Source organism: Prenolepis imparis, unplaced genomic scaffold (assembly GCF_030444845.1).
Source record: "Prenolepis imparis isolate NDT839.2.m4 unplaced genomic scaffold, iyPreImpa1.0 SCAF_6, whole genome shotgun sequence".
In the NCBI taxonomy this organism is placed as follows: Eukaryota; Metazoa; Arthropoda; class Insecta; order Hymenoptera; family Formicidae; genus Prenolepis; species Prenolepis imparis.
This window is the reverse complement of record NW_028141164.1, coordinates 5682451-5707850: the sequence shown is the minus strand read 5'-3', so window position 1 is coordinate 5707850 and position 25400 is coordinate 5682451. Positions and strand designations below refer to the sequence as shown.

At 36.3% G+C, this 25400-nt stretch overlaps 3 protein-coding genes across 3 annotated transcripts in view; 1 reads left to right on the top strand and 2 right to left on the bottom strand.

Annotated features, from left to right (window-relative positions):
- The window catches only part of LOC145937142 (uncharacterized), a 66988-nt gene that overhangs the window by 34212 nt on the left and 7376 nt on the right, over window positions 1-25400 (top strand). The gene's annotated exons all lie outside the window — the stretch shown is intronic.
- Window positions 18004-20692, bottom strand: LOC145937233 (uncharacterized). The gene is made up of 4 exons (XM_083040168.1): window positions 20688-20692; window positions 19896-20171; window positions 18713-19091; window positions 18004-18280 (listed from the first exon to the last, which is right to left on the bottom strand). The coding sequence occupies exons 2-4, from the start codon at window positions 20005-20007 to the stop codon at window positions 18034-18036; spliced, it is 738 nt and encodes a 245-aa protein (XP_082896294.1). The 5' UTR covers window positions 20008-20171; window positions 20688-20692; the 3' UTR covers window positions 18004-18033.
- Window positions 20651-24363, bottom strand: LOC145937232 (uncharacterized). Its single transcript, XM_083040167.1, has 5 exons — window positions 24156-24363; window positions 23543-23896; window positions 22835-23252; window positions 21628-22151; window positions 20651-20807 (listed from the first exon to the last, which is right to left on the bottom strand). The coding sequence occupies exons 1-4, from the start codon at window positions 24361-24363 to the stop codon at window positions 21737-21739; spliced, it is 1395 nt and encodes a 464-aa protein (XP_082896293.1). The 3' UTR covers window positions 20651-20807; window positions 21628-21736.

Genomic DNA, 25400 nt, shown 5'->3' with positions numbered 1-25400 from the left:
TACACAGTTTTGCTATTAATTAAAAAGAAGTTAAGATATTAGATCTTTAATATAAACCGCGTGATATATAAAATTCATGATGCGTGTAAATATTTTTCTTATAGGCAGATCGCACCTGTTTACCTTAAACTTTTCATAATATATATGTATATATAGTATTATGTACTTAACGAGCCAAATCTAAATTAACATTATATTAAACCGTAAAAATCTCTAAAATAATATTCAAATGTTCAATAATGCAATGGTTAATTGTTATAAATAGCAATTAGCCGTTTATTAAAAATATATGTTAACCACCAGATATTTCATTTCTAATAGTGTATATATTGCATAATAATGTATAGCGACTATCAAACGTCAAGTGTACATATAACGCGATCGAGGATAAATAAGAATTGCTGGCCACTAAAACCACGTCGATATTGGAGTTTCGCAACAACTTCGACCATGCTACATCGCTTAAAGGTACTTCCAGAACCGCAAGAAATGTTCGCTGGATAAATTAGCCGCATTGTGCCAGGCGTACGTGTTCGCTTGGAATCAGTGGTTTTAGAGGCTTTATATACCAGACGATCGCAACGTAAACTCGGTGCAATATTCCGGAGAAGAGATTGACTCTCTTTTTCTGTCTTCTCTCCTTCTCTCTCTCTCTTTATCCACAAGTATCATGCACGCAAATTTCATTGCTGTTCATTGTATATACGTGAGATTAGATCCCTGGAGCAATTCAAATTTTGGATTTGACTCTGTTAATTCCACGAACGAAAAGGATCACGTTGACGCGAAAATTCTCTGCCTTGCAGCGTCGAGTGGAACAATTTTCTACAAAGTGATCTGGAAATGGGAATGCATTCAAGCTTGCGAAACTATATAGGGTATTATTTTTCAATGAACCGACTTCTATTTTCCGTATTTTTGTTTGTATTTCTGCAACACAATATAATTTCGAAATAATCAACGCCATAAGAATATCATTTAGAAAGTATAACAACGTATAAAAACTGTTTTAAACAAACCAGTTTATGTTTGTTAATTATGTTTATTATACAAATGAGATTTAGCCATCTTTGTTTGTAGTACTTATCACGAATCGTCTTGACGTGCTCGAAATTGTATTGCGCAAATATTTGAAGTGCTTATTATATTAATTCACTCGAGACTGCATTTTAATCCTTGAAATTTCACTTCATAATTATTATTATTTGCTAGACAAATATATTACATTATTATTTGTTACGCTTAAACTCTTCCTTTCAGTAGCTTGAAACTTTTAGACTAGAAACATTTTTCGACGAGCGAGGAGCACTTCTTCAACCCCTTCTCGTGTTATTGATCAATTTTCGCCAAGTTCTTTCAATCAGAAATATTATTAGATGAGTACCGCAGTGTGTATCACGTAAATACACGTTAATCAACGCGATTTACTTCAAAACAGAATTTATATCGATATCCCGTTTGTCTCGTAATTTTATTTTGTCGTATGTCACTTTGAAATTTTATCTTACGATTCTGTCGGCGCTTGTGATGCTCGAATCATTTTATCGCGAACGTGAAGTACGTACACGTGGGTAACCAAGTTAGAAGTGAATTCATGTTTTACGAGCTCGCGTTTTACCAGCCTGTTGGATTACGGTTCGATGAACATCGTTGAACTTCAATAAACTGCTTTTGGATCCTGATAATATAGTTCCTTTCCATGACTGAACTTTCTATACCATTTGTTTCGTATTGCTATGCTTCCATTATATATTTAATATATTCTATATATATGTATATTATATACTTTCCATAGTGAACTGTTCGAAATGTTTAGCTATTTGTACAGATTCACTTATTGTTAGACTCAGAACTGAGATATACATATGCGTTTATTAAATATGTCTGCATATGTCATATTATGTACTTTTTGCTTTTAAATAATGACACATGAGAAATACGTTTAAAGTTTATTGTTACTAGTTACTATAATCGCGTTTTACGAGACATTTAATTAAGATATCGCGAATGGCTAATCTGCACGAATATGCACCAGCGACACTAGTAGCTATTAGCATCGTAATTACACATATACATTTAATTTCAGAATTCCGTATCTCGGCTATTTTGTTAATTAAACAATATCAAAAAGAACATACACGGAAAATTATTGCTGTTGCATTATTATCTTTTGTATTTTCTTTGGATTGAAAAACATTTAGATAATTCTAAAACGCATTGCAAATCAAAAATTGCAATTTACAGGACTCGTAATATTTAACATAATAACAAATATTAATAAATATTTTTTATGCAACGAATGAATAACTTATCGATCTTTATGCAACGAAATAAAATCTTGTTACGTTTTTTTTTTCTGGTGCGCGTTTGGTGGAATACGCGAACCAGTTCGCACGTGCATGTGCAGAATATTTAAATCGATCGAAAACCTCATTACTCGAGAGTGGCGTATAATGGAAATATCTGCTCTGCTCGAATAAATTCAAGTGTCGATGGAGGTACCATAACACCAAGAAAAGACAGACAAACGGCGCGTAATGCAAGGTTAAACAGCGGTGTAGTTTCTGGAATTTATTAGCGTAACGAGGTTGACCTTGGTTAGCAAAATCACATTGAACGAATCGATAGCTACGAGGCTCCCCTCAATTAACGATGAGTTTCGCAGCAGACTCATTTCGCGCATTAATTGCCGTGTACTATCCTTCGTCTGGTGTGCATTAATCAATCTTTCACCTTGTCAAACTATTCCAATGTCATACGCATAATTAAACTTGTCGAACAAATGCAAACGCTATTTCTATAAAAAGCGCGAAAATTATTATGCTGAATTAAGTCTCAATTTATCTTCTCATAGAAAATAAAGACAATTTTTTCCGCTAGTTTAGTGTTCTAAAAAAGTATAGAAATAGCGAAGCGAGGAAGCGCTACACGCAATATGCACCTAAGTTTCGAACTTCACTCAGAAAAGGAAAGTTAAATAATGCGAAATCTTCAATCCTGAAACTTTTACGTTTGCGCTTGACTTGTGCTTATCCTTGGTTAACTTAATTCCTTCGAAAGGTTATATTTGGGGAAAAGATTCCGCGAGGGAGGATGCAAAAGAGGATGAATGCGCCGAGAGAAACATCTGCACTGCATCTATCCGCGCGTTACGTAATCTTCTACATATTTTCTTCCATCTGCGTTGCAATATGTCTCAAGGATTTTATGTTCTAATACATGAACTTCCCCTCGTTTCTTTGCATATGACGTAAGGGGTAGCATAATACTCAGCATAATAAAGCTCACCTGTATAGTGAAAGTTTTTCTATTTAGTGGCGAATCACGTAACTTAGCTAGCTTGTCAATGCGCTAATCTAGAATAGTAAGATTAATTGCTTTCGCCACATTACACATCAAGATATCTTAATTGATGTATTTGCAATGGGTGCTAAATGAGTGCTAATGGGTGATATTCCCGTACGAGAGACAGACTCAAAGTTAGAAAGAGTTATATATGTGAAAATGTGTGAGAATCACATTGATGGATAATATCTATATATATAAGTGCCGTCCGTCTGTCTGTCTGTATGACCGCGAACTACTTCCACATTTATGGACCGATTCTCTCGAAATTGGTATCAAAATTTTGCAAATTTTTCGGGGATGGCTACTATGTAATTTTTTTTTATTTTTATACACCCACACCCACACCCACCCACGCACTAACAAATTTATTGACCGATTTTCTCGAAATTGGTACCAAAATTGTGCCAATTTTTCGGGGTTTAGTCATAAATAATCGGGGGTATTAGTCATAAATAAGCGAGCATATAATTTGATGTATGACGGTTGTAAATGATGATGCCTGAACTCTGTAAAGTTACAGTTCACGGAGAAATTAACCAGACTCTCTAGCGCTTCCGCGAGCTACATCTCCACGAATAAAATAACATCAATATTGCATCTAAAAGTTCACCTGTAGCGAGAGTTTACTCATGCAACTCTCGCTGTTTTTTTTTTTCCAAATTTAATTTCGCCAATTCGATTTCCGGTGTAGTGAGGACTTCATCTTGCATCTTAAACGAAAGTTCGCGAGTTTCTTGGGTAAGAACTTTCCGCCGTACAATTAAGTTACCGAGAGTCGCGATGCTTTTTTTGTCATGGAACGTAAAATGAGCAGCAGCTACAAAGCATTCGGAACTTATGGATTGACACAAAACTCGGAACGTTTTAATCGCCATAGTCGTCGTCGAGAAATTCATTAGATGAAATCCTTCGCCTTCGCCAGCAGACAATATTAGGATCATAATTTCAGTAAGAGAAGTTGGATCACGTACTTGAGATCTCGACGACTTGACTGTGAAACTGCACAAGTATTATGTAACAAGGAATGAGAATGTGAAGGAGTAGCAATTATGCTGTACAGGAATATGACATTTCGAAAAATCGTTGCAAGCTGCTCTGTCTAAAACATGCCGGAGATTTTATTCTTATAAATTGATACAGAGTGAAAATAGATATGTGTGTTATTATCATTATTTGATTAAGTTTATTGTTTCTTTTATTTACTTATTTATTTAGTTATATATTATATTATTACAAGTTATGTAAGTCATAGTTATGATTATTATAAATTATTAGTTATTTTTAGTATTACTCATATATCGATTTATTATTGTTTACCATTATCGGTAAATACGAAACGTAGCTCTTCCAGCGTCAGCTTTATTAAAATTGTCCGACGAAAGGCTCGCATCGATCTAACGGAAATGATGCGGAAAAAGCGTGAGCGGAATATAATACGTACGTAAGCAAACTAAAGGCATTAATACTCATCAAGGTCTACAAAAAAATTTGCGATGAAACGCTGTTATAAAATAGTCACTTTAAAATTTTAATATTTATTCATTTTTTTATTTTTTGGATGTAAATAAATACCCCTTACATTCAAGCATCGTTATCGTTAATGATATGCTCATTTTGTGTAATGAGCGGATATTTTTGTATTTTTTTTTTCGGAAGTGTTCGTATTTACTACGAATATTTCCTCTTTGTGTTCCCGGGTAACAATATTAGAATCACGTATTATATGCTGTTCCCCGCTTTGTGTTCTTTTAAATGCTTTAAACCGATTTCATTGATAACTCTCGCGTTACAAAGAAATCTTTATATGACATTTCGACGCTGAAAATAGTTGGAGGATTACAATTAGCGACTGATCAACTCTCAAGCACTTTCTCTTTCTGTTTTCATTCGTCACGCGAATTAAAATGTGCTTTAGATAAACCGCCCACCTCCGCGCATCGTCTCTTTTTTCACTGATGTTTTCTGCTACCGTGATTTTTCGACTATATTTATCACGCGCGGAATTATATTCTCTCCCGTAACAAAATACGCGTATTTAACTGTCGGAAACACGTTTAAACAGTTTAATTTCTCCGCCTGTCAAATTTCGAGTTATTTCTACTTACTTTAAAACGCGTTTTCGTAAATTAAAAATGTTACATATTGAAGACATTCGATAACGTTTACATTAAATTGAATAAAGATTCTCTTTTTTGTACTTTTTCCACGATTTTTTTTATTGATATTACTGTAACGCGTTGACTTTCAAGGTTGATCTTTTTTTTAAAGAAATGTAATATGAGAGATTTTCATCGAATGTTTATCGAAATTTTGAAATACGCCGGAAAAGTAGCGGAAAAAATTTATATTATATATGTATATATTTAATATTATACTATTATATTTATATAATAGAATAAAACAATTATTTCTGGTTATTTGTATATATTTGTATATGTGAAATTTTATACATATACAACATAACATAAAAAAATACTACGCGAAAATAATCTGACAAGATGAAGATACATTCGGGAAGAGATTACCGATTAATGACGAATTTGTATCATTTCCTTTCGCCGCAGGCGAAACAGGAACGACGCTGAAAAATGTCACAAACCTTGTGCTAGACGGTGCTTTTATGTTAACCGAGAAATTTAATTTTTCTTAATTCATCTGTGCGATAGTGTGCTCTTCGATAACGGAAAAATTGTCCATTATGCGATTAATCGATGGGATGTTCTCCAAGAGCGACAATGTCCGCGAGTTCTTAGGAGAAAAACGTGGCCGCGAGGATAAAATCAAGCAAACTTTGCAAGGACAAAGTTTCGTTCTATTATGAGATTGACGGCTCGGCGAACTTGATAATAAAAGCTGTCAATTCACATTGATCTCGCGTTCTGTTCTTTACGTATGTTCATTGGTCGATCATATCGATCAACTCGATCTAACGAATTTTTTTTGAAGATTGAAAACTGTTGGGAGAATCGCAATTTCACATGTGATACACTTATTATTTCTTTTTCTATATATTTTATAATATTAAAAGTTCGTGTCGCCAGTGAAGAAAAATTAAAAGGTGAAATATTAAAACGACCCAACTGGTTAAGATAATCTTTATTAATTCGACATAAAACAAGACTACGTTTCGACCTTTGGTTCAGGTCCTTTTCAAGTCTTAATTAAGAACAAAAACTTTTTTCCGACATAATCACACACAAGTTGATTGAATGTGTCGACTAAACGTTTCGTCGGGGATGAAAACAAACAATGCTAAACAGCTTTAATGACGTTAAAGCTGTTTAGCATTGTTTGTTTTCATCCCCGACGAAACGTTTAGTCGACACATTCAATCAACTTGTGTGTGATTATGTCGGAAAAACGTTTTTGTTCTTAATTAAGACTTGAAAAGGACCTGAACCAAAGGTCGGAACGTAGTCTTGTTTTATGTCGAATTAATAAAGATCATCTTAGCCAGTTGGGTCGTTTTAATATTTCACCTTTTAATATTTTATAATGTTATGGATAAAAGAAGATATCGCGTTAACAGGGTTACTTTGCAGCGATTTTCAAATTTATAATAATGCTCTACAAAGGAAAAAAATAGTTATATCTATTTAGTTCACTTGGCGCTAACTTGAATAATGGATAAATTAATTATATATATATATATATAAACGTTAACTATGTACACGTTTATAGTTCATAATTGGTAGCTTGTAGTTATAAGTAGCTTTAAGACACCTATATAACTAAAGAGAGAGAGAGAGAGAGAGAGGGAAAGAGAAAGAGAGATATAGACTAAAGAACGGAGGTAGTTTTTAGCATGTTGCATTTTCGCTTATGTAATGATTCGAGTTGAATGTTCGTGCACACTGCTAATGTTAATAGTTCCTACTTCTTGCTGAGTACGAATGAAGAGCGCAAACTGCTCAACAAGTAAGTAAAGCGTCATTATTAGTGTTAACAGTGTGCTTCGAATACGTGAGGCTATTTATGGCATGCATAAAGTGCACTGTGCATTTGAACCTTTGTCATCCTCACACGGTCTCACGAGCTATATTCTTCTTTATAAGGGAAAAACTGCAAAGTTATTATTACTCGTCATGGTCTACTTTCACCAAATTACACCAAGTTTGAATAAGTGATTGCGATAATGAAAAGGAATCACATACATATATACACAAGATGATTATCGAAGCTTTCATCGATGCAACTCTTTGATTATTTATTAAATTTATACGTCATAATATAGTATTTATTTGTCGTTATCAATTATTTAAATTTAAAAATCACTGGATATTTCAGGCTTCTATCGCAAGGGAGCTTAAAAGCTTTTCTGCGGTAAATAACAATGATAAACGCATTAAATGGGTTTTGATGCGGTATTCAACATCAGCCTTTTGCTTTTAGATCATGCTTGGAACAACAAGGCAAAGCGGGCGTAACAAAGCAGAAAGTGAGGAGCTCCTTTGCATACTCGATCTCCTCTCTCACTCTCGGGTTTTTCTTTTCGATAAAATAGCAGAAAATAACTCCCGTTAAACGACTCCGATCCCCGGTTAAAGAATGGACGATCGAACCCGGAAATGAATATCCGCGATACGGTGCATGTGTGCATTCGCGCGCGGCCACGTGAACGATACGACGTGCAATCTAAAGCCTAGACCGCGTGCCAAAAATAGAATCTGGGTTTATAGCAATAGAGCAATAGCCCCTTTCTAACAATAAGTATCGAACGTAGGCACCGTCACTCTCGGAAATGCCGAGGAAGGCGGAGAAAAATTTCGCATAGTAGGTGTTGAGTGCTTTTCAAGCTTTGTTGAGAGATTTTTCTACCTTTGATTGGCTCGTTCGCATTACGGATGAATGCTCCTCGTTTTAAAGCGCGATATGAGAAAGTATAATATAAAGGCGTAAGATGAGAAATCTCTATCTATCTCTATCTTTCACGTGGGAGATAAACGCTTCGAGCGCGAGAAAACGCGGTGAATCCATTATCGTCTTTCTAATGAGTATCCATCATTCTCAATTTTCAAATATCATTGTACTGAGAATTAATCCGCGGAATGAAATTCCATTTAACTCTCCTGATGGTGCTCGAGCACTTTGTGAAAAGCTCGAAAGAGAATTGTTTCGCGCAAGCGACGTTTCCGTCCCTTTAAAAGCACTAGAAGACCGGAAGTTCTCACGGGATGATGAGGTTGGTCTATCCATTCGGAGATTTACACACAGGGAGGAGATTAAAGTAGAGAGTCGACATTGCCTTTCTATCTCTTTCTCGTAACAGCTGTTGTAATCGGATTATATAACAGAATTGTTAGCGAGTCTCGCTGGTGTAGTATCCATACTATCAAACATCAGTAATTTTCGGACTAGGACCGATTGGGCGGTGCAGATGTTTCAGAGGCGATAAGATGAAATTAAACGAGCGATGTCCCAAGGCAAATACAGATAGGTTGATTCTGCCTTGGCTGATGAACATATACCATATATATATACACAGATGTGCTTTCTTGCCATTATTTTCTCGTTGCTTGTTTTAGGGGTGACAAAAAAAGCAGCGTACAAGTGATCTCTTACAAGCGCATAGAAAACTTTACATATATACACGTATATAATATTTAATCCGAACATACAAACTAATGTTTTCAAACGTAATTTTGCTTCTATCAATAGTACGTGGCATGTGGCATATGTGTGAATTCAACGTTATAAAAGAAATAAGACAAATATTTCGTATTGTTTTGCGAAAGAACAACTGTTATACTCACACAAGGTGTTTCAATAATCGGCGAAACACGCACGTCGTATTATTTCGACGTTGTCGATATTTGATGTCGATTTCTCTCTCTCTTGGATAAAAATATATCGAGACGATCCGTTCTATATCTATAGGGTCAGACTTTACACGAGGAAAAAGCACAAGCAGGTGTATCGAGCGGTGTACGTTAAATGTGATACGTGAGGATGCTCTGTGAGGGTTGAAGTTGATAAGTGAACGACAACTAGTTCAACGACGACTCGTTTGTGTGTGCGTGCTTGCGTGCATCGCTATTGAGTTTGATTTGACGCCACTCGTTTTCCATAACTCCCGTTTTCGTATACAGATATCTCGCAATATCGCTCGCGTGTTCGCGCGTCCTCGACGATACGAGGCTCTACATGTTTGCAGATGATCGCCTAGATTTGGGGATCATCGCTGTTGATTCGACTATTTAGACTATAAATGGCTCCTGCGGAGATAAGATGGCCTGCTTCGATTTCGTTTCTTTTTTTACGTTTTTTTTTTTTTTTTTTACGAGTGATTTACCGAATACGACAACGAGCAATGACGCTTCTCTTTACTCGTAATACCTTGAAGAAATAAAATAATGCAATAGCACGAGCAGAGAAACATTGTAATTGAAGCTATGCGTTAATCATTAGCACATCAATTAAGATGTCTCAAATTTAATTGTTTTCACTATTATTTTATAATTCAAATATATATGATGAAAACATAGATGAAGGAAATAATAAGATGAAAAGAATAATGAAGTTTATAGATAAATTTAACTTTCGGAGTTTTCTTAGTTCTTTCTTTCTTTTGCGAGTCATAATTTAATTTTGTAACATTGAAGTACACATGATGTAGATTTTTAAAGTAGCTAATATTATTTCCTTCGTAGGTGAATTTCACTTTTAGAATAATAAATTTAGAGGTTTTACATATTTCTATTTGATGAAATAATGCAATAGCACGAGCAGAGAAACATTGTAATTGAAGCTATGCGTTAATCATTAGCACATCAATTAAGATGTCTCAAATTTAATTGTTTTCACTATTATTTTATAATTCAAATATATATGATGAAAACATAGATGAAGGAAATAATAAGATGAAAAGAATAATGAAGTTTATAGATAAATTTAACTTTCGGAGTTTTCTTAGTTCTTTCTTTCTTTTGCGAGTCATAATTTAATTTTGTAACATTGAAGTACACATGATGCAGATTTTTAAAGTAGCTAATATTATTTCCTTCGTAGGTGAATTTTACTTTTAGAATAATAAATTTAGAGGTTTTACATATTTCTATTTGATGAGGTAAATGACATGCAGATATATAGATACATATATATATGCAAATATTCACGCTCGCAGATTTGGAATGAATGATAAATTGTATATTGACAGTTTGGTTTGCAGCGCTAGCATATTTACTGAGAAATGATTGATTTATAATAAATATAAAAAATAAAAATAAAAAATAAGTGAAAAAAGCGAATACAGCATAAGTTAGAAATAAAGCAACGAAATAGGTGACGAATATGGAAAGCGTAAAAACGAGAATGAACTGGCGCGCGTATAATTCGTCCTTTCTAAGTAGTTCAAGTGTTAAACAGTCTTTTTCTTTATGTTTGTTTATATTTCAGAAGTCTAGACATGGATCTCGTATTTTCTCAAGTATTTTCGCAAATGTTACATTCGAAATCTCGACATTGAACTTAAATTTATTCAGATCTGTGGAAGTTAATTTGTATAGTGTTTAAAAAGTATACGTATATCGTGGCTGCCCCTATTTTTGAACACGTGTATCTCTCTACTTTGCCATTATATCCCTTCAGGGTACATACTTCTTCCCTCGAGGATTTGAAAAAATAAATAAGATCAATTTTAGAAACGGTTGTGCGAGAGCGGATTGCGCGATTTTTGCGATTTTTTTTTCGTCGCTATATCCGCGTTCGTTCAACTTGACGTCAATTCGGACGAAGGGATTCTCTCGCAAAAATAGAATTAAAAATCACAAAACGGTTTCCCCATTCGATATGTGCAGCTGACCGGTGAGTGCGCGTATCCGTATGAATACATTGCATTGATTGCATGCTTTTCAGAATTACTGAAAGTTCCGGAGTCCCTTTAGTACGTTTCCCTTTAAACGCGCTTTCTAGCCAGCGAAATTGCTTTCTCGCGCGAATTCTCTATTTGGATCCTCTTTTAAGGATGCGCTGATACACCCATGTTTATTTAGAGGCCAATGCGATTGCGTCGAAGAAAGGTGTATAAGACAACTTTGAACAGTAGCGTAGATAACAAATGAGATATTACGGGAGAGAAAACGCATCTATATGAAAAATAATACTTTTCTTTTTCAATAATATTATTATATATCATCAATAATATTATCAATAAAATGTGACATTTTAATACTGATCCTGTACATTTAAAATAAATACTTTTTCCTTTCGCAAGAGATTTGTTTCCATTCAAAACGTAATATAAACATTTTGTTGATGCTGATAACATTTATATTTACTTAAAGGATAAGCAAGAGTTAACACACGCACGTCACATTGGATCATTGTCGTGCGAAGAACAAGAAACATCATCATCGCACTCTCGTGCATTGAGCTTCCCCATTGAATTATATATGTCTGCAGAAGAGAAATCGTACATCTTCACTTTTTAAAAAATTTATTCAACTTTTCATAGAGAGGTATTACGCGTAAAATTTTTTAACGAGATCCATATCTAATTACTTTCATTTAAATACGTTATTTCATTATTCATTTTCTTATAGCCAGTGAAAAAGGAGTCACTTTTGCGAAACATGACTGATTAGATTAGGATATGGGGATTTATCACGCGAGAGAGAAAGAGAGAGAGAGAGAGAGAGAGAGAGAGAGAACGCCCGCTTTGTCTCGGTGAAATGTGTCCGAAATACGTGTCGTAGGTACGCGATAGGGGTGGCAGGTGTTATGTTATCGCGCGTCGAGATCGAACGAAATTCAATGCTATTGCCATCGCGAATAGAGCTCGCGTGTAATTGGCGAGACTAAATTAACAATGCATAATGCATACTCCTTTAGTGCTGCCTGCCGTCGGCTTACTATGTACGTAATATGCATGCGAGAGTAATTGCCATGGCCATGGAATCGATCTCGCATTCGTCTCTATGGAGTCTTCGGAATAATGCACGTCTTTGAAACAAATAGAAGCATGGTTAGTTCATCCACGAGCTATTTATCATCGCGTAAACTCTGACGCGGAAAGAAAGGAAGCTGGGCATATCAAATTTAATTTAACTTTTTTTAGATCAAATCCACGAGTATATTATAATTTGATTTCTCTGTTAAAAAAAAAGTGAGAATTTTTTTATTTCGTGTATATTTGATGTTATATGTTATATAATTTGAAGAAATATGATTATCTCATTTGAAATAGACGTATGTCAATTTGTCTCATTAAATTATCTTCCTCTTTTCTTTCTCGATCATATTTTTTAAAAAATTTAATGACTAAATTATTATGCTTAAAATCAGATAATGAAATTAGTTGTGATCAGATAGTGTAAAAACAATTTAAATGTAAAATACGCCAAGATAATGTATACCCGCTTGCGTTGTAAAGGCGTCAATTTACCGATCGAAATGATCAATTAACAAGAGATAGGAAACGATTAAATTTAAACGACTGGTGGATTAATTAAAGCCTAGACGCACGAGCCTTTAATTATATGTTGAAGACATTTTCCTCGATGTAACGCAATTATTCTATTTAATTTTGATGCATGTTGACCGTGTTGACGGCGTCTTAATTATTTTCGCGCCGCTAAACCATCGCACGCTTTGCATTTATAAGTGGCGGCGAGCGTCTTTGATCCGATACAAGGGCGTATATTTATTGGTCATTGGGATATCTTGTCTTCGAGAGACACATTTCATTTCTTATGATCGATTAAAGTTCCAGCGATACGCACACAATATGCACGCTTATTGCTCCGGAATTAATTTCTTTGCAAAGCTGCAAATTCGTGATCGATCTCGATGAGGTCACGCTCCGAGTTCAAGGTCCTCTCCCTTGCGAGGACCAACGGATGATTCTCGAAAATGCAATTTATATGAAACTGACTCAAAAGTTGGTCGGCAAATTTTTTCCCTTATCCTAGATCCACCGCAGATATATCGATTATTCCGATCAGAAACAGTCAAATAATAATTAATCAGCCTATGATCGACTTACCCAAGATTGACACCTCGCCGATTCAACAATCTCGATGCCGCACTTCCGTCTACAACCCCTCGATCATTCGGCAGTCGAAATGGATCACTCGCCGGATCGATATTTGCATTAGAAAAGATCGACGATTTCATTGAGCTTGAAGAAAGAAAGAGAGATGACAAGCACACGAGAGAGCGCGATGCACGCGGTTTGGGTTGCGTCGCGACGCCGCGTGCAGACTGAAGAGCCGCCGTTCTCTCCTCTCGTTCTCCGGCGGCGTTCAAGGGAGAGTATACGGACGCGCCTGCCAACATCGGGTCGCCGCCGCCGCCGCTTCCTCCTCCTCTTCCGCGACATTCAACCTCCCTCTCGATGCGGCCAGCCAGAGGACGCTGCCGCGGATCCCGCGGCCACGTGGTGCGCAAACGTCAACCGGACGCTCGTCCGTTCGCCGGTTCAACCACGACAACGACAATGGTGATGACGACGAGGACGTCGTAAGCGTGGATGTATAGAAGCAGGAAAACGTCTCGCGTTGCGTCCTCCTCGTTGTCGTCCTCTAGAAGGCGCGATGCAACCCTCACGATCGATCCGTTTCCTCCCCTCTCGATGTGTGCACCGCGGCAGGACGCGACGCACCCGCAGCAAAGTGAGCGGAACGAGTATAATGCTCGGGACAATACGGCGCGACGATGGTGGACAAAGGGTGGATGGTGATCCGACGCGGAGTCTCCGTGGAGGAGAACGGGGGTGGAAAAAGACGACGGGGAAGAACGGTCGCTCGTAAATTTCGAGCTAGGGTTCACGGGCCAGTCAAGGTCGCGCGACTCTTGCCGTCATGTATGTAATGGTAGCGAGAGAGATAAGAGGGAGAGAGAGACGATCCGCAGAGATGTGATCGTATATATAGGGACACAGAATCGAATTGCGCTCTATCTAGAGGAACTCGAAACTCTCGAGTGTGTTAGATTGTTGACTTTGTTTTTGCCAAGATGTAATTTTTTATCAATCACACTTCTTATCATACTTGGAGAACTTATCTTGGAAGACAGCCATTAAGTTGAAGAATAAAGAAAACGACGTACATAAATGCTTACAAGTACCTATATAGCTGATGCATTTATGCTCTAGAGTACTCTAAACTCTAAATGGTGTCGTTGGATATTCTCTCTGTGAGAGATAAACCATCCGCTGTAAATTAGATCTGTGCATTTTTGCCGTCTATTCGTTGCTCAGAGATATTTAAATCTGATTTAAAATCTTACATAGAGTAAAATCGTATGCAAAGAAAATAGTCTGATATAAAATGCCATCTTGAAGATGTATACATATCTAGCAGTATAAAAATGACTTTCTATTCTCTTATCTCTTCTTTCTTTTCTTATTCTCTATATATTTTTTTAAAAAAAGGCCTCTACATATTTTTTCAGAAGAAATGAATATAAGGAAAATATATGTAAAAAAGTTGAAGATAAATGTTTGAAACTGCAACTATTAAAAGAACTTGAACAAATAGTAATGAAAAGAGAGTAGATAATGCACCAGATATATATCGAAGCTTAAAAGCTAGGGAAGGTCACGCGATTGTTCAGTTCGCAGATGTAACGGAAACGTCCTAAGTGGAAGTTTCTGGAATTGAAGGAGAGTTGTGTCGTAACCTGGAAGCTGGACTTACGTAAAGTTTTATAGTATTTGCAACAAGTTATATCGCGCGGGATTATCAGCTTTTGATCGACGAGCATAAAGTTATATAACGTAATGAGATTTTGTTTCATAACTATTTGATAATGCACATGTAAAATGATACGAATAATATCCACGTATTTAACTTCGGTTAATACATGAGCCTGTTACAACTTCAAATTAATCAATTTTATTTGTAAATTATTTTTAGTACTGGAGCATTCATTATTTACTCTACTATACTGGGTACTAAGATTAAAAGATATAAAATGTAAAGTAGATAAATTTTGCTCCTGAGACGTACATGAGTAAGTAAAAATAACATGTTTGTTAAACACATGTATTTCTTTAAACTCGTTCTCTCTCTCTCTCTCTCTCTCTTTGTCGAAAAAAAAATCCTATACAACATAAGTAATCAATAAGAGATTTGATGGATAACTGCGAGTTTAAAAATAATAAGTTTAACAATAAGAGACAGAGAGAGAGAGAGAGAGAGAGAGAGAGAGAGAGAGAGAGAGAGAGAGAGAGAGAGAGAGAGAGAGGGAGGAAATCTAGTTCCTATATTACTAATTTAATTTTCACAAGTAAAACTTGTATATTGTTTCGCCGAAGAAAAATATTTCTTCTTTTCCTCAGAAAACTAATTCTATCCATCTCGTTGGTAGAAAACTCTAACGTTCGAACTTTGCCATATTCTTTTTTACAAAATATATGAACACAGCATTTATGGCGAGACTTACGAGAATGAAAGTATCCCTTTTTCAAGTTACGTATATACGAACGAAAGTACATAAATTTCATTCAAATCTCAATATTAAATTATTTTTCGCGCGTGCAAATAATTCTCTAACTTTAAAAAGTATTAAATATTTCATTTAAAAATACGTGCAAGTTTTTTAAAAATTTTTGAAGACTGAAAGGTCTGATTCCCCTTGTAACAGTGCATGGATAAAAAAATTCACATAATTTTTCGCTTTAATATAATTTAATGTGGATTTGCAGTCAAGAACCGTAAAAAAGAATCTTAAATAATTCATATAATTAACAGAATAGTTTCATTATATTATATTAATACGATATATATTATACATACGTGTTTTAAGCTTTTTTTTATACTCAATCTAACATCAAAGCTAACAATAGACATATGAAGCTGCCATTACGCTTTGAAATTAAAGAGGCACTGTCGTTACCAGTTTACGATGAAGCTTTTAACTTTCTCGCGCAATCGCAGCATCTTGAAGAGCTGACCGAATGGCGGATTCGCACTTACTCTGCGTACTGAGGGATAAAAATTTCGCAGGTTCTACGTTTATACTTCGTATAAACTACGACACGCGCGTGGGTGGTTGTCTTTATTGGGTACCGTCTCTGTGTTCGTCCAATTAAGGGCCGTCCCTTGCTGCCATGGCATCTCGTACACAATTTCCGCAATCCGTAGGCCGGCCTTATTTTTCTTTTCCGGTCGGCCTTATCGCACCACAGAGACGCGTTGATATCTCGTAATATTCCTGACATTCCCGTATCTCTTTGTCACGTATGACACGTGCATACGTCGAATATTAAGATTTCCACGGGAGGCCTCCACCCTCCACGTGATTTGGCTAATAGCCAAATTTTTTCTCAACGATCGCGAGTTACTTGTTTGTAAAGGTGAAATTACCTACTGTTTATACGAAAAAACGCCGTTTCTAAGGATTCATATCCTTGTCCCTTGTCCCTTGTCTTTTGCATTTTTCTTACTTTCTTATTAGCGCAATAAGAGAGAAAAGTATTAGGGTCTATTTCCTACATCTTTGTTGCGTAGTTTGTATATTAATGTCGTTTTTCTCTTTACAATTTTTATAGCTCCTAAATAAAAACTGTAGAAATAATGTTACGATAAATTGATTAATTTAATTTCATAAAATTTTTCAGATATTCTTAAAAGATTTTTGTTTTGGAGACAAATCATTCTGATAACAAATATTATAAAGCAGAAAAAGTATTTAATTAGTTATATTTATTGTTGTTTTATATTAATTTTTATTCTGGATGAATTTTTTCTGAATGAATTTCTGAGAGAATTTTTTAAGCCGACAGTGCTGCTTTAGTTTTTTTATGATGATTTTATCAATCTTTAAGAAATTATTATTGTATTATTTCGCGTTTCTCTTGGCATCTCCATTGACGATCATCCATCTCTATTGCGTTACCATCTTTTCATCCCTCCACTAATATAAGTAAGCGTTAAGAAATGCACTAGACCAATTTTATCTGATAAAAGCTTCCTCGGGATTTACAGTCGTGTAACATCTATCCTGAATTGCTGACGGAATTGATTCCAATTCACACGCAAGCGTATGAAGGGACGCGCAATTCTAGACTCCGTCCGCGAGATCCTCGGATTCCGTTTTGATATAACGCGGATTACGTGTTTTACCACAGCGTGATCGGCCTGCTCGATGTTCACCATATCTTGCTCGTTGCTTCTGCCAGAGATCCCGAATTGTAAAATATCCTCGAGATGAAGATATCCTCGAAGAGAATCCTGAAGAGAATTTTATTCGATGATCGGCGTCATAAATCTTTGAGAGAAATTTGACCTCCGAGCAATTTTGTAAATTTTTTCAGAGTTATAAAATCATTCTTTACTCTGGACTTGGGTATATAACTTTGAAAAGGGTCCAGCATTTTAGGCTAAAAACAATTTTCTCTATTACTTTCGATCGGAAATTTTCTATCTATCTTGAAATAAAATGTAACACACGCCTCTCCTGAGATTCGATAAATGATGACTATATATGTTTGTAAAAGAACTCACGACGCAGCCGGATTTTTATTACGGGATTACTGTATTATTATTATTGCATCATGCACATTGAGGACCACGACCATACACATTTACATTTGTATCACATATTTGAGATTGTAAATAAATATCAAAAAATGTAAATAAATTTGGACGATTATACAAGATTAATTTTCTGTCACTTGTTAAACTATTAATATTAAACGTAAAAGTTTCTCTTTTAGAAAAAAATTGCAATCAAGCTCGATGGTTAGGATTTCGTAATGTCAGTTTTCTTTCTCTCTTCCTCGTCGTCGGTTTCGTCCTCGTCGACGGATAAATCCGAGCCATTTTCTTCTTCAGTCTTTTTCGTGGATTGTCCCTCGTCGAGCTGGTTCGATCGCGTGGTCTTTGGCTCCCTTTCTACGTCATCCGTGTGAATATTGCTCTTTCGATCGTTCTCATCCATCTCGTAATCGTCCGCCTCGTCCTCGGCAACCTCTTCGGGATTCTGCGGGCTGGAAATCCCTTTGACCGTTTTATCACGTTTCTAGACTTATACTGCGGCACAGAGTGCAAACACTCTGAGCGATTATGACGCTAGACTCTAATTATTTCGCCTAACAGGGACAATTATGCGGCGGTAAAAATAATTTCATCGATCGTACGGTGATGTGTATTATTAGGGGAAGACGTTAATTAGACGAAGACGTCATATTATAGATGTAGGTATTTTATCTTCTATTTACATTTAACTGATTTGAAATATATTATTGCCTTAGTAGATTATTATTAATAAATTATGTTACTCATAGATTCATTTGCGATTCATAGGATTTCGCGCTCTTGAGATCTTAATCACGTTATATTGCACGATATTGGGAACGTTATTATGGACATTAATACGCATTGTTACGCACAATTACGCGTGAACTATGTCTGACAATTACCTGCCATATCTACTGCGCACTCTGGGCGACCTGCTCCTGCTTCTACTCCTCCTCCTCCTCCTCCTCCTTCTCCTTCTACCCCTGCTTCTGCGACGTCGTCTTCTCGAGACACTTCTCGATCTTCGACCTCGTGGGCGACCTCTTCGTCTCCTTCGTCTCCTTTGCTCTTGCACTTGGAGGTCCTCGAGCTTGGCTGGTGAGTCGCGTTCCTTAGACAGGGCCGTGTCGCATGTGTTAATTCTGCTCGTCCGTGGATCGCTTTTCATCAAATCCGAGGATACGCGTAGAACTTGACACGTTGAGTCGGACGGAATAAGATAGCCGGACTCGACAGCGAAATCTAACGCCTTCTTAATATACTTTCTCGCCTTCCTCGTGTCTGTCAAAGGAAACTTGTTAAAATTATCCGAAGTAAAAAGTTATTTCGGACACACAAGTAGCTGCTTTCACGTATCATATATTTCTTTATAGAATGCAGTTACTTTAATATCTATATAAATATTAGATATAAATTTAATATGTTAGTTATTGGCAAGATATGTGTGTTATTAAATTTCCAATGTACTATTTAATTATATTTAAATTAGATATTGAACTGCGAATATAAATTGAATTTTGTATTGAATGTGCAAAGTTTATGCAATATATTAATCATATTGACTGTAACGACACATATGTCACATATCGATTTTACTTAAAATTCTATTCATAGCATACTTAAAATATTGTATCAATTGTAGAATATTTGCAAGCATAAGAAACAATTCTCCTTTATATAGTTTAATCATCGATTGCGCAAAGGAGTAAAGAGAAGGTGCGCATAAAATCGAAAATCGAAAAGATGTCGCAAAAGCAGGAGAAGAAGGAAGAGCAGGTCATCCAGCAAAGTATATATACTAAATACAGCAGATAATTGTCAGAAGTAGTTTATAATTGGCGCAAAAGAAAAAGTAAAAGGAGAAAGAGAAAAGAAGGAGCAAGTCGCTCAGCAGAGTAAATAGTAGATACAGCAGATAATGGTCAGACGTAGTTTATAATTGGCGTAATTGGCATAATAATTGCGTAGTCTACGTATTAATTTATGTAATAACGCGTTCTCAATATCGATGATTAAATATCCGATATCGTAGTTGCATGTACGTGAAATGATTGATAACTACTACTGGATCAATTAATTCCTTACCTTCATCGCCCACGCATTTTCGTAAGTACGAGATTGGCAGATTCCTGGAAGTAGGATGTCGCTTGACACCACGCGTTTTCGAAACCCTATCCTTGCGTACTCTATAGCCCATCCTCCTGCCGGCGATTCTCGAAATATCCGCGGAATCTAAGACTTCGTCGTGGCACGCGTTCTCTCGGCTGTAGCAGCGACACTTGGTCGGGAGAGCGCGTTCCGTGTCGTTGACGAGGAACTTGTAGATTAACTCGGGAATGTTCGGCTTGCGACGATGAGATTCTGTGGAGAGATTGTATTAGGTTGATAGATATTTATTTTTCTATAAAAAAAGAAACTGTGCAGATCGAGAGACCGTGAAAAATTTGAAAACGTATACTGACGCACTCTATTAATGCCGATTAAAAAAATGCTGCTGGTATCAAATATATTATATCAATCAAAATCAAAGCTGCATTTTGAATACAAACAAGCTGAGCACAGCTAATAATCTTTAATACTATTAAATAATATAGATGAATTTATTAATAATTAATTTATTTATTTATGCAATTATTATTTTATTAATTTATATTTAAATTTAGGAGAATTCTTTCTTTCTTTCTTATTAAATTGTCAATTAAAATTTATATAAAGCTTGTTTCATGTTAGGTTAAAAAATATTAAGAAATATAAAAATATATAGAAATGTTAAAAGAGAAAAAAAAAAGATCAAAATGCGTCGAAATAATCACTCACTCATTCTTTGGTGGCTTTGCGCATTTCGATGTCTCTTTATGCGAGCCATTTTGTGCTTACTGTTGGTTCCGATATTTCTTTAGACGGCGTGAAAAATTTGCTTCTCCCAATTGTTGAGTACATCTGCCTCGATTTTTAAAATTTTCTGGATAATCGGTCAGTCGTGGCGCGAAATTTTGTCTGCAAATTTCCGAGACATTGAAGATTTAAAGGGAAAAATCAACCGACGGCGTTTTCCGTCGGCACATTCCTCTTCTCTTGTCTTTTCCTTTTGTTCTTTGTTTAACAACGCAAAGTCACTTGCGATTACCATTCGACTAATCGATTAGTATTGATTATTTTAATAAATTGAGTGCAATCAAACACTTAACGTATCATTAAATAGATTCTCTTTGGCTAATCAACCAAAGAAACTTTTTTATGTAATTACAAATTGGATTCTATCGCAATAGGTTTAATTACATTACACAAGACTCGAAATTGCACTGATTCGTAATGCATCATCGAGAGAAAGAGAGAGAGAGAGAAAGAGAGATTGAAATGTTCGTGACAGTAGCAATTTGCCTATTTGAATTAAATTACCAACAATTCCGAATTCAAAGTAACGATAGTATTGTATATATCGCAATCAATAAATATTGTATAATTCCTTGTCCTTAATAGGAGCAAAATTAAAATTGAAAACTTCCTCAAGTTGAATATCTTTCTTTCTAATATTAAAAAATATACCTAAATTTTTATTAATTTATTTATATCGCATTTTTTAAAAGTAGAATACTATCAATTAATATATAATTTACTGTTAACAAAAGTAATTAGATCACTACACTCGTAATAGCATTCAAAAGGATTTTAACAAAATTACACATTTGCATAATAGCTTCTTTTCCTCTTTCTCTCTTTCTTTCTCGAAAATAAAAATTTGATCGAAAGAATTACATAAACACATGCTTGCGAAATAAAAATGTAATTCCAAAATAGATCCGAAAAAGAGGCGTACATTAAATACATTCAACAAACGATGAATGAAACGGAGAGTACAAAGATGAGAGGTCTTTTATTCCCGGACGGAGAGAAGCGTTCCTCGCTCGAGGTGGCCGCTCAATTTCTTAAGCATCCACTTCTCTGATCGTGCAGTTCGTGTTGTGTTCAACGCTCGCCTCATCAGACTTTTCGTCGTCGTCAGCGTCGTCGTCATCGTCCGCGGCATTCTTGCGCTCTGCATTTTCACGATTGTCGTCAATATTCATCCCGGCTTTCTGTTTCTCCACCCCCGAACCGTCCTCCTGACTCGACGTGGACTTCCGTCTCTCAGTAATTGTCGCACAATTATCTTCATTGCCTTTATATTGATTGCGATCTCCCTCGTTCGCGTAACTTTGCTCGATTGGTTCGAACTGATTGTTTTCAGTGCGTTTCGAAGATGAAGCCATGCGACGTCGTTTGACCAATTTTTTCACTTCATTCTCGTCGCCTCGTTTCCGCTGTTGTCCCCGTTTATTGTTGACCGTATCGTTGATTTTGCTAAAAACAGACATGCGATTTAAATTAAAAAAATCTTCTCTACAGAAGATTTATGTCACAGCAATATTAAATTTCCTTCTTTTCAAATTGTACTCTCGTGAATAGCAAAATACTTATTTATTTTATATGTTATGGAATACATTTTTCGAGAAAATATGCTTCGCATATTTCAAATGTATTGCAAATGAAAAATGTATTGCATAACATATAAAATAAATAAGTATTTTGCTATTCACGAGAGTACAATTTGAAAAGAAGGAAATTTAATATTGCTGTGACATAAATCTTTTTAGCTCTTCGCTTTCCACGAAAATTTAAATTTGTTAAGGCGCTTATAATGCGTTTATTAAGAAACATCTGTATTACGTTGAAGACAAATTACAATTCTTGGAATATATTTAAACTCATTTAACTGCAATCCAGTATTAGAGATACTAGAAAGCGATATTTTTGATGGTACATTTATAACAGATAATTATTTGATCAAATAATATTGCAAAAAATTTTACGAGAAAGTATGAAAACCATTTCACCATTTTTTGTACAATATCGACTAATTAATTTTTATTGCTTACACATTGATACATACAATTAAAGAGTTATTTAGATTAAAATTCATGATGGAAAAATTGCACGAGATTGATAAATTTATAATCTTTTTTGTAATCGAGAAATTGACCGACCTCTTTCTTTTCACGACAGTTTTTGGCTTGTTTCTCTCGCGCAGCGTCGATTCGTCAGGCGATTTTCTCTGCTTGCTCTCTCTCGGGCTCAAACTCCTCCTAGCAGGACTCTGAGCAAAGTGTTTCCTTTTGGATCGCGTTATCTGCTCTTGGTCGACGTCGTGACGCGGCTTATTCCGCGGAATTCCGCGACGCATCGCCTTGCGATCATCGATCGTCGTCGGCCGTATCTCTCCTCGTCGCGCGACGCGTCGTCTTCGACGCGATTCGACGTCAGCTCGTCTTGTGCTCCAAGATCCCGTGTCCAGGGTCGGGCACACGTGAAGCACGTTACCCTGTCGATCGGCCGGGATCAGGTAACCCGATCTCACGCCAAAGGACAGCGCCTTGCGGATGTACTTCTTCGCCTGTCGCTTCCCTGCAACGTGGACGGCCATTCGTTGAGCACGACTACTTCCGTCGTCATTCGAGAAACTCGACCTCGCGGTCAAGAGTGCTTTTACGTACAGCGGTGTGTAATGACAGCTGCTGCGGTACGGATGCATCGAACGAGTCAGTTTGCTACTGCATGTGCAGGTTCACTTGACTCTCTTCAATGCCTCCGTCCCGGGATGTAATTATATCCGCTCGTATGCTTCGTGCAAACATTGTAATCCTTTTTATATCTTTTTTAATCGCTAAAAGAGAAACTGCATTTCAAAAGCATACCTTCCTCGATGCCTGCTTTAACATAATTGTTTATAAGCTGAACCAGGGACTTCTTTCTGAAGAGCGCTCTGGCGCTGTTGAGCGAGTTCGCTAATGCGATCGGCTTCGTTGAGATATTAGACACGCTGCTGTTCGCGGAACTCGGCGCCGAGTTATTTGCAGCGTCCATCGACTCCGTGAGACTTTCAATGGACGTGGGTCTAGATTCCATCCCGTACTCGGGCACTTGGACGGATTCCGGGCTATCACGCCGGTCGACCATCTCGTACGGAAGCCTTTGCCGTTCGTGATATTTCTGTATTCTTCGACGGGGTGTCCTGAAGCGTTCTGGAGACTGAAAGCGTTTCGCCTCTACGATGACAAATGTAGTAATGATGTTAGCTTACACGCACGTATCTTTAGGCCATTTCTAGCTGCGCTAACACAATTTCAACTCGTTTTATCAGTTACCGATTAGAGCTACATGCGGTGTACGTAACTGACAAGAGATAAAATTCTCGGTTCTAAACTCAAGCTGCGACGCTTAAGACATTCGACTTCGAATATTCGACAGATCTCGAATAATTATATTTTATGTCCGAGTCTAATTGCAGTTTATCGGTGCTTGTCTGTGTCGTATTACCTTGATTGTACTTATCGATAGTGAGGAGCTCGTAGACCAGTTGGGGTATACTGACAGAACCGTACGGCTGTCGTCGATGCGGAGTGTTTGCACGTTTACGCCGCGTTGATCCGCGACGACGGATACCGGGATGCGATCTTCGTTCCGTTACTTGCTTTTTCTTGGGTCGGTCTCTCGCATTTCTCTTTGACGACGCCATTATTTGATAATGGTACACCTCCTCCGGGGATGACGAGTCTGCATCACAAACTCGCGCGGTCGCGAGTTGGCTCTGATTTCAGATAAAAATTGAACGATGTTTTTTCGTTGTTCTTCCCTTGTCAGATGTAACGATGATTGCGATGGATTTAAAAAAATATGTTTCGATATTTTTATATAATAAATATAAATAAAAAGAACAAATCTTATATAATTATATTAAGATTATGAATAATTACAATATCATATAAAAATATATTTTTTCTAGACTATATAACCTGGAATAAGAGATAAAAAAGTTTAGTGATTATTACATTTTACAAATAAAATATAAAAATATTGTAAATTTTTCTCAATATATATATAGTTGCAAATAAGGAAGACACTTAATTTGTGTACATGAGAATCTTTTTATTTAAGCACACAAGCAGGATCGTTATCTTTCATCATAAAAATTTAGATTTACCTTTAAATCTTGTTTGCGTGATACTTTATTATCTTATAAAGAATTTGCGAGTCTCCCTCGTGAAGAAGGTATGTTATTAAAGTTTGTGAGATTTTCGACGGGAGAGATAAGGAGTCGACGAGGAGGGAATGAAAAGTTTCCGATGACGCCCATTCATCGATATCGCTGCGTCGATTTATTGTGTCTCGATTGTTTCTCGCGAACTTTGTTCGACTGTTCGATTATCAATCACCGTGCAATAATATCGCGTGTTACGGTACCTCGTCTTGAAAATTTCGATTTTTCCTTTCGCTCGCGGTTCTGTCTCGAAAAATACGGAATATCAAGATTAAAAATAGTTTTTATGAAATCCGAGACCCGGAATAAAGCATATATTCAGAGCTATTTTATTTTTAAAATTGGATTTGCATTACTTTAAACTTTAAACCGTTGTGTATAAAATTGCATATTTATACTAGCAGTGACGTATTCGGAATTTTGTTTCAAGAAAAGGAGGGGGTTGAAATTCTGAGCGAGCGATTATATTAAACAACATTCATACTTCACATTAAGCAATGGAATTTATTTGCTTA